Here is a 9,335-nt window from a genome sequence, read left to right on the forward strand (position 1 = left end):
ACTCTACCGTAACTCTTGACCAATCAACAGTTGACCGTTCAACCATCGTGCGTCCTACGGTACATACATGTGCGAGCATGGAGCTTCATGGCCCCACTGTGCCCCCGGGTCCGGATGTGGAACCACGGAACGGGGCCGGGTCCGGCTCTCGGGTGTTGCCAGCGAGAGGACGGCAACTAAATGTGACTTGGACGAAGCAATTGGCTGTTGCTGCAGTAAACGACATACAATACATAAATAACACGTAAATTGGGCCGCGCCCTATATTTTCGTACTTCGTATCCAACGAGGTGGCCCTCATGGTAACGATCAAGACCGTCTGTCCAAGGCTGTTATGAAAAATTCCACGTCCCATGCATGCTTGTCCGTGTTGGTGCTCCAAAACGCCAGGCCGTTTGGTCATACATATAAACAAGGCAGACAATTCCATGCTATGCGATAGAGAGAAAAAGGCCGACAAGCATGGGTAAAACTACGGCCTCGAGGCTTGGAATCAAGGCGTAGGCCCCGCTGTCATCGGCGTCGTTGCTCGACCCCGTTCCTTTCCCTTGGGTACTCATCGGCAGCCCCGATGTTGCAGGGACCGGATTTTCAGCTGTCTTGGACGACGGGATGGCGCTTGCGCCTTTGGTTATCTCCACCACGTCTGACTCCGTCGCGTTAAACTTGGTCTGCGCCAGTGATATGCTGTTGTTATCCAAGTCAAAAACGGTATAGGCGCTGCGCAGAAACGTGTCGCCGAGGACGCTGGTGCCGGAATCGGCCGGAAGGATGCCAAAGAAACAAGCGGGCTCGCCGTTGTCAAAGGTGAGAGGATCGCCGGAGCCGCTTTGCGGTATGGGGAGGACCAGCTCGTTCATGGGTACGGCAACGGCGGCCGGGCTGCTAAACTTGAACGTCATCGTGACGTTCTCGTTGGCGAGGGAGCAGGGCACAAAGGCGACGCGCTGCTCGTTCTGGTAGACGGCGTCGACGGCATTGTAGATTTGCTTCGTCAGGCTGTTGGGGAGGTAGGTGAAGGACGAACCGGAGTCGAGGAGGACGGCGAGGGCCATGTCGTCGTCGAGCGTCTTGGTGCCCACGTTGAGGCCAGTCATGGTGATGAAGAAGGCGACGTAGGCGCCTTGGACCTTTTGGATGGGCACGGTGACGAGATCGCCGTGGTACCGGCTCGCGTCGACGCCACCAAAGAGGATGCTGCCGGTGTCGGCGTCGAGGTCGTTGAGCCAGAGGCTGAAGGTGTTGGAAGCGATGATGCCATCGGCCGCCAACCTGGCGGGCAGGTTGTCGTAGGGGCTCATTCCGTACCGGACGACCTGGACCTCGTTGGCGGGATACCCGATGCCGATGACGTTCTGGGGCGAAGTGCTCTCGTATCCGATGCCGAATTGGAAGGCCGAGACGTTGGCACCGCCGAAGCGAAGCGTGTCCGTGACGTAGTCGCCGGCGGCCGAGGAGCCGTCGGCGTAGGATATGTTGAACTTGCTGTTGATGTACTCATACGTCGTCGACTTGTTGGGGCTGAACTCGCCCGAGAAGGCGCACGGGCGGGAGCGCATGGAGCACAGGTCCGACTTGGGCGTGTTAACCCAGAGATCGCTGCTGCCCGTGTCCAGGTGCATGCGCAGCTCCTGGGCGGGCGTTCCCACGGAGGCGTTGAAGAAGTAGAGCGTTTGCTAGACGGGTGCAACGTTAGACAAGGGGGGCGTCTGCGGCGTCTCCACGAGCGAACGAGCGACGTACATAGTTGTCCAGATCGACGTTGACCGTGGCCGTGCGCCTTCGTAATCGATCATGGCCCACGGGGTCAAGGATGGCATTTCTGTGCAGGTCGAGGCGAAGCACGCGGGGCGGTCCGTCCGATGGCTGCCTCCTTTGCAGGTATAAAGCATTTGCTGCTCCGTGAAGGGCGAAGAGGGCGAGGGGAACAGCAAGCTTCATGGTGATGTGGGCATGCCACTGCCATGGGCACACTTTCGAAGGGTAGGCCGAGAGAACCCACCCCCGATTCGAATGGACCGGTTCCGTGCTTCCAGGGCACGGATCGGCCGATGGGGAGAATTGTCGTCGTCGTGGCCCGTGCGAAAGGTGAAATAATCCGCACAGAGCGAGCTTGAAGCGTCAGGGTTCGGCGGCAAGGTAGGACGGCGAAATGTGTAGGGAGGTTTCTGGAAGCACGTGGGCGGTAGTAGGTCGAGGTCGGTGGATATTCGACGGCCAGCGAGGTAGACGGTGCGGCAGGTCGGCAGATGGTCTGGAAGATTGTGCGAGGAGGGCGAGGGAAGAGAGAGGTCGACGGGTGGGAGGTGGTTATGTATGAGAGAGGATTTCGAGGTATATGCCCTCTTTTTCTGCGCAGGGAAGGCGCCGGCGGAGGAGAAGGAGGCAACGGAATTGGAGAAGGAGCAATGCCGGATTGGGCTCGTTCCTGACTGGCAGTGGTGACCAAGTCAAAGGCAAGAACGGGAAGCTCGCCGCTCGCACGAGACGGGCACGTATATAAATAAGCATGCGTGCGGATGCGAGCGAGAGCGTGTGCATGATGCGAGACGGAACCGAAGGCAAAGCAGACAGCCGATGCCGCAAGACTGCCGCAGCGCTGGCTGCCGCCGGCGCAGGAGGAGGACGTGAGATGGATTGCTAACTGTAGGAGGCGAATCTCTATTTGCACGATGTTCGCCGCCGCCCCACAGCCGACAGCGGCCAGCACACGCCACACAGCAGACGCCGACGCAGCGCGGACGGACGGCGGTTAGCAGGCGCCCGCCACGAAGGTTCACCATGTACTCCGTACTGCAAAGTAGGTACGTGGCGAAGTACGAGTACAAGCACAAGTACGGCGGGATGGCACCACGGTCCCGCCACGGAGGTGCTGCGTGTAAATTCCTGGTCACGCACCCACAATAAGAGGCGGCTGATGACGACAGCAGCGCTCTTCGCTCGGCCGGCAGGCCTACGCTTCACATCCCCCGATGCCATTGCATTCCCGTGTTTCCGCAGACCATGGACGTGTGGACGAATGGATGCATGTATCGCTACCACATTGCCCGCCCATGTACAGTGCGGTTAGGTGTACATGCCGACGTACAGGAAGTGTACAAGTACGTACTTCAGTACATCTAGGTGCCTAAGTGCTTGCAGTAGTTACTAGAATTTATGTATGTACTAATCATACCACTACCGCTCACCAAGCATTGTACTGTACATGCCTAGGACTTGCAGTAAGTAGTCGAACGTGCTTGAGCGGTATGGCGTAGGCCTACAGTACACCTACAGTAGTTGTAAGTAAGGAAGTACTTACCAAGTACATACAAGTACGGGGTACTCCGTACACTTTGCGTGTGCTGTAACGTAACTGTACACCTGTTGCAATTGCTGTGCGGGGACGGAGAGCACTGCACATGTACATGTACCTGTACTTGGCCCGTCGTGCTCCTATTGTCTTGGCACCACACATCGCCGGGCCCCGGTTGCGGGTGGTGGGGGTCGAGACGGAAAATACAGTCCCGATAGCGTCAAGGTGCTGTGCAAGGAGCCATTCTCCAGGGCAGAGGCGCCGCTCCCCTACGGAGTTGCTGACTGCTCATTTACATCATGCCTCGGCCTCGACCTGGCACCAGCTTGTCCGGCGGATGAGCCTCCACATCTCGACGCGCGGCCCCGCCTAGGCATTCGACGCCGGCTACTGGCTTCCGAGACTGTCGTCGTCGTCGACGTCGTCTTGGCGGCCGCCACCAGTTCCCTCGTCTCTCGCACCACCCTCTATTCGTCATTCGACCACCGGTCAGCCGCGGACAATGCCACCCATCCGAAGCGTGGCGACCGTACGACGTTCCGAACACTGCCCCGAATGATGCGATGGTACGCCTTCTTAGTGTCCGTCGGCCCTCCCCACGAGGGGCGACCAAATCCACGATGGGCGACCAACTCCACGATGGGCAGCCAACCCCACGGCGAGCGGCCCGACGACGAGCGACGGCGAGTGCGGCATGCTTGCGGAAATAAGAATGTCTGTCCACATGAAGCAGTGCCATCGACTCCATGCATATGACGACACCCCGAACAATGTGCATTGTCCTCCGACGGTGGCACGATTGGTGGCCGGCGTCGGTCTGTGCAGTCATGCCACCGCTGCCTCTCATCGCTCGCCATTCATTCACTCTTCCGCCGGCCCAAACGGCGCAGCAAAAAGTAATTTTTTCCCTCCACACGAGACGCGTGTCGCGAGCTCGCCCATGCCCGTCGTTTTCCCGCCCGGCCACGACGTGCAACTTGCCTGCGGGCGGTGAAGACGGTGAGGCAGGGGCCTGCGTCCGGAGCTCGGAACTTCTTCTACCCGGCCCGAACCCACCACCTCTGAAGACATGCCCGTCGCAGGACGTCTTCGTAGGTTCCATAGGCGTGCGATCCTCCCTGCACTCTTCTACATGTTGGCGAGCAAGAGGGAGATGGTGCCGGGAAGATGACACGAAGGAGAGTCTGCGGGGAGAGGCTGCCGAAGAGAGGCTGCCGGGGAGAGGATGCCGGGGATAGGATGCCCGGGAGAGGATGCTGGTGCCTCCTTGAGGCAGCGTCGAGACCACTTGCGACATCTTGGCGAAAACGACACCTACCTGCCATAGTATGAGTGTGAAGTGGTTCTCACCAGCTGATAGCTTGCTGGGTGGTGATGCACAATCCACACATATACGCAAATGGCTCGAATCTGCCACTGGAGGCGCGCCTGAGATTATTAGTTGTTTGCTGCCTCTGTTAATCTTGGGTGCGGTAGGCATTCGTGTCATGTACTGTACACACTAGCAACGGCTGAGTGATACCTACCTGGTACCTAACAGGTACCTAGCAGCTTGCCACGATAGCGGTAGGCGTGGTTGTACTATCCCCGTACTTGAGTTGTACGGGCGGTACGAATAGCACAAGTACCAGGACTCCAGGGCAGGGACTACGTCATCCTTTGCTCCAAGGCCAGTGGCGATGTGGCTAGTGTGCTTGCACGCATTCCATGTATTCGGTAGGGAGTTTGGAGTACACAACGCCAAGTCATGTCGTCCGAATTTACATACATATCTGTCTGACCCGAAAGATGCAAATATTTCATCGTAATGCGCAAGAACTCGCATGCAGCCCGTCAGCCATGGCTGCTGCAGCCTAGCTCCAGGCAGCCGTCAATGACCTGCGCGCACCCTAGCAATGAGCATAAGCTCCCATGTACGCATGGCAAAGTCTTGGATAGTTCAGTGCAGCATCGTCGCCAAACGGCCTATAAATGCGAGAAACTCGGCATGCTTCGTAGGCTCCGTGACTTTCTTTCCGCTCTCTGCTCTCGCCTCTAACGCTTGTCTATGGGTTGAGGGTTGATCATTCTACAATTCTACCGCCGGCAAACGATGGATCCTATTATCATCGCCAACCTGGACCGCTGGTATTGAGGAGCCCCCTTCCGTCCCCCCCCTTCTCTCCCCTTCTCCAGATGACGGGTCCGACTGACATGCTCTCCCTCTCACGGTCCCACCTACGCCGTCAGTCCCCCGGCTCGAGCCATCCTGCACCCCGGCGAGTTGCTAACGCGTGGCCGTCAGTCCTTCTTCGGCGCCATGGGATGCGCCTTTGCCATCATCCTTGCCACCATCGGCGCCTCCTACGGCACCGCGCGATCCGCCGTCGCCATCTTCTCCTGCGGCGTCCTCCGTCCCGAACGCTTCATGCAGAACACGTACGCGCATCCCCCCACGCGCGGGACCACGCCGAGCACCGTTGACGGCGTCCATCGTAGGCTGTGCGCCGTCATGGCCCAGATCCTCTCCATATACGGCCTCGTCGCGAGCGTCATCATCGCCAACAAGGTCAAGGAAAAGATGGCCGCCCACGCAGGCTTCCTCCAGCTCGGCGCCGGATTGGCCGTCGGCTTGTGCTGCCTCGCCGCCGGCTTCGCCATCGGAGTCGTCGGCGACGCGGGTGGTAGGTGCTTGACCTGGCGCGACATGCCGCTCCCTCCCCGTTCGTCGTCCGGCGCTGATGCGGGGCCGAGGCAGTCCGCGCGAGCACGCAGCAGCCGCGCCTCTACGTCGGCATGGTCCTCATCCTCATCTTCGCCGAAGTCTTGGGCCTCTACGGCGTCGTCGTCTCCATCCTCATGATCACCCGGTCCGCGTCGTCGGACGTCACGACGTGCCTCTACTGACGACGCATCCTTCGGACCCGGGCCCGAGTCGAGCGTGGAGGGGGCCGGCCGTGGCGCCGACGGCTGCCGTGTCGCGTCGTTTGCCTAGAGAAGAAGCGTCTCGATAGCCTCGCCTCATAGAGCCCATTCGCTCGCGTTGTCGCTGCTCGTCACAAAGGGCTCGTCGATTCGCCGGATGGCAAAGTCGCTGCACAGGATGCTGCCTAGCGTTAGTCCGCCTCGCGATCCGACGACGTAGATTTCGACGACACGTACCAGGCCGAGGCGACGAGCGAGTCCAGCTCGGCGACGACGGCGTCCCTCTTGGCGCCGCTCACGAGGCCCTTGTGGATCTGCATCTGCAGCTCCCTGATCCTCGACGACTTGCTCGTGCCCGACTGCTCCAGCACCCTGCGCCCCATGCAGTCCGAGTGGAAGGCGTGCTGGCACGGGAAGACGAAGAACTGCCTGCTCAGCAGCGGCAGCCCGCACACGTAGCACCTCTCGCCCGGCTCGACGATGGCGTATCGGTGGTCGAGCGCGGCAATGTCCATCTTGATGTTGGCCGCTGTCTGCGAGGACTCGTCCATCTCCTTCTTGAGGTTGTCGATGTTGCGGCTGTAGTCCTCGAGCGCGCCGCAAATCTCCTCCTTGAAGTCGTCGATGACGACAAAGTCCGGGAAGAAGGGGATGAGGTCCTCGATCTTCAGCAGCTCGCATCGCTTGAGAAATTCAATGGCCGTCTTGATGCCGTCCGACTTGGAGATGACCTTTCGGGCGACGGCGAGCCACAGCCTCTTGCGCAGCTGCGGGTTCGCCACCGACCGATCGGCAATGACCGACGCGAGCTCCATCTCGTCGTGCGACAGGGCGAGGTCGACGGCCTGGAGGTACTGCCCCATGCTCGTGTAGATGTGCACGCACGACAGCGTGCGGTGGTGCTGGATGCAGAGCCGCAGGGCAAAGTCCGGGTCGTACCGAGCCTCGTCCCCCTGGGCCTGCAGGTACGACAGGAGGTTGGACTCGTCCTTGGACGGGTGCGAGGCGTGGATCGAGACGAGCGTGTTGTGCACCGCCGCGTCCCTCGACTTGAGCTGGAAGACGACGTAGTTGAGGTACCGGACGGCCTGGTTCGGCGCGTTGGCATCCCCCGCCGCCCCGAGCCCGTACTCGAGCAGGGCGGGGATGAGACTCCGCGGATCGAGGTCCGGCTGCCGCATCAGGATGTCCACGAGCTCCTGGGCGGCGTGGGTCATGAGCACGCTGCTGTATCGGTAGAAGACGTCGGCGTCGGTTTGCTTCCGCAGCACCGTCAAGGCCTCCGCCCAGCGCTCTCGCTGGATCCAGTAGGAGAGCACGTAGTTGTAGTCCTGGACGGCGTTGGCAAAGTAGAGGAGCTCCGACTCCCGTCCGTGGCTCGCAATCACGTCGTAGACCATCTTGCGGTCGAGGTCGGCCTTGTGCCTGTCGACGAAAGCCTCGTACTCGGCCCGGATCGATGCCAGCAGCTTCCTCGACTCGGCCGTGCTCAGGTTCTCGGCGAGCTCGGCTTGGGTGATGATGGTGTCGTCCAGCGAGTTGAGCTTGGCCATGAAGACCTCGACGAGCCAGCCGGCGACCATCATCCTCTGCATCGTGGCCGATCTCTTCAACGAGGCCAGCTTGGCGAGCAAGAACTTGCGCAGCGCATCCGGCTGGTTGTTGTCGATGATGCTCAGCGCAATGTCCTCGAACGGCTTGTTGCTGCGGCCGTACAGCGCGGCCGCCTCGTCCCAGTGCCCCTTCCTGGCCAGGTGGTCACCGAAGGCGGCCGCCACCGTCTCCTTCTGCGACGTCGTGCGCGCGTGCCGCAGCGCCGGCTCGAACTGCCTGCTCTCCATCAGGATGCGCCAGATGTTTCGGTCCTCGTCCCTGACGACGACTTCGTAGATTTCGTCGGACGTGAAGAGCCAGAAGGTGTTCTTCTGCATGTCCACGGAGAAGCCGATGGGGCGTTGTCCGGGCCGGAGCACGTCGTGTTCGGAGACGACGTTGCCCGTGAGCCGGTTCGTCGCGACGACGCGTCCCCCGACGAGGCTGACCATGTGCCACTGGGTGAGGGCCAGGGCGTCGATCAAGTCGGCGCTCGGCTTTCGCTTGGTCGCCGCCTCCGACGCGACCACGCGGGCCCTGGGCAGCATGGCGGATTCGGAAAAGACGCGGGCGCCGAGGTTGCCGTCGGCGGGCGCGTTGAGAAGCTTGCCGTGGAAGATTCCCTGGGACGAGAGCCAGGCGTAGGCCCTGTCCGGTGCGTCGTCGGCGTACGGGTTCGACTCTGGAGGGTCCGGGGAGACGACGAGGGTCGAGTGGGCTCCGGGATGGACCCGCGACAGCTCGTGGACGACGGGCTGCTCCGACTCGAAGAGCCGGGTGTAGACGGAGCCGCTGCCGTCGTGGGCGGGGCCGATCCTGCCGACGAGATGGAACAGCCTGCTCTGGGTCGTGATGAGCAATCTCCTGAGGTCCGACTTGGCGTGCAGGTTGTCGACCCAGAGGCCCGTGATGGGCCCGTCGGGCAGCTTGTGCAGGTTCTTCAAGTGCTTCACCTCCTTCTTGTAAAACTCGTTGGTCGTCTCGATGAAGGTCTCGTAGATGTTGCCGTCGGATGCGCCGAGCAGGATCTCGCGCGTGCTCGCCGTCGGCAGCGAGGGGTTCCAGGCGACGACCTCTATGGAGACGCCGCGCAGCCGACCCAGGGGGCGCGGGTGTTTCGACTGCGAATGCAGATAGTAGTTTTCGCCGAGGGTGGTGCATATCAAGAGATGCGATGCCGTGGGGTCGAGAAAGAGGCGGCGGATGAGGCCAACCTCGGACGCCTTCTTGGGCAGGTCGATGTCTGGGAATCGCTCGTCAGCCGCTCGTCCCGTCAGCCGCCGTCACCTCCGGCCGGAACAAGGACGGACGCACCATCGATGTCCGCCGGCCGCTCCAAGTCGATGCGGAGTATCCGTCCGTTGGAGAGGGCGAGGATGAGAACGTTGTTGGCCACCTGCGCGGCGACGAAGTCGGCGGCGATGGAGAACTGCAGCTGGACTCGCTCGACGGTGAAGATGGGCAGGTCATCGTCGAGGCCGGAGGCGGCGTTGGCGGTTGGGTTGGAGGTGGCGACGAAGCCGTCACTGAGGTCGAGGGACAT

The 9,335-nt window shown here is 61.1% G+C and overlaps 3 protein-coding genes across 3 annotated transcripts; 1 reads left to right on the plus strand and 2 right to left on the minus strand.

Annotated features, from left to right (window-relative positions):
- Positions 1-431: 431 nt before the first annotated feature.
- DCS_02944 (candidapepsin-4 precursor) lies at positions 432-1,941 on the minus strand (the record flags this gene model as incomplete). Its single annotated transcript, XM_040800269.1, has 2 exons — positions 432-1,676; positions 1,744-1,941. The coding sequence occupies 2 exons, from the start codon at positions 1,939-1,941 to the stop codon at positions 432-434; spliced, it is 1,443 nt and encodes a 480-aa protein (XP_040661152.1).
- Positions 1,942-5,387: 3,446 nt separating this feature from the next.
- Positions 5,388-6,181, plus strand: DCS_02945 (vacuolar ATP synthase 16 kDa proteolipid subunit; the record flags this gene model as incomplete). The annotated part of the gene is made up of 3 exons (XM_040800270.1): positions 5,388-5,422; positions 5,525-5,958; positions 6,033-6,181. The coding sequence occupies 3 exons, from the start codon at positions 5,388-5,390 to the stop codon at positions 6,179-6,181; spliced, it is 618 nt and encodes a 205-aa protein (XP_040661153.1).
- A 114-nt stretch (positions 6,182-6,295) lies between these two features.
- On the minus strand, positions 6,296-9,335 carry DCS_02946 (vacuolar protein sorting protein DigA; the record flags this gene model as incomplete). Its single annotated transcript, XM_040800271.1, has 3 exons — positions 6,296-6,380; positions 6,437-9,035; positions 9,107-9,335. 3 exons carry the CDS (start codon positions 9,333-9,335, stop codon positions 6,296-6,298), a joined length of 2,913 nt encoding a protein of 970 aa, XP_040661154.1.

This window comes from Drechmeria coniospora, chromosome 01 (assembly GCF_001625195.1).
Source record: "Drechmeria coniospora strain ARSEF 6962 chromosome 01, whole genome shotgun sequence".
Taxonomy (NCBI): Eukaryota; Fungi; Ascomycota; class Sordariomycetes; order Hypocreales; family Ophiocordycipitaceae; genus Drechmeria; species Drechmeria coniospora.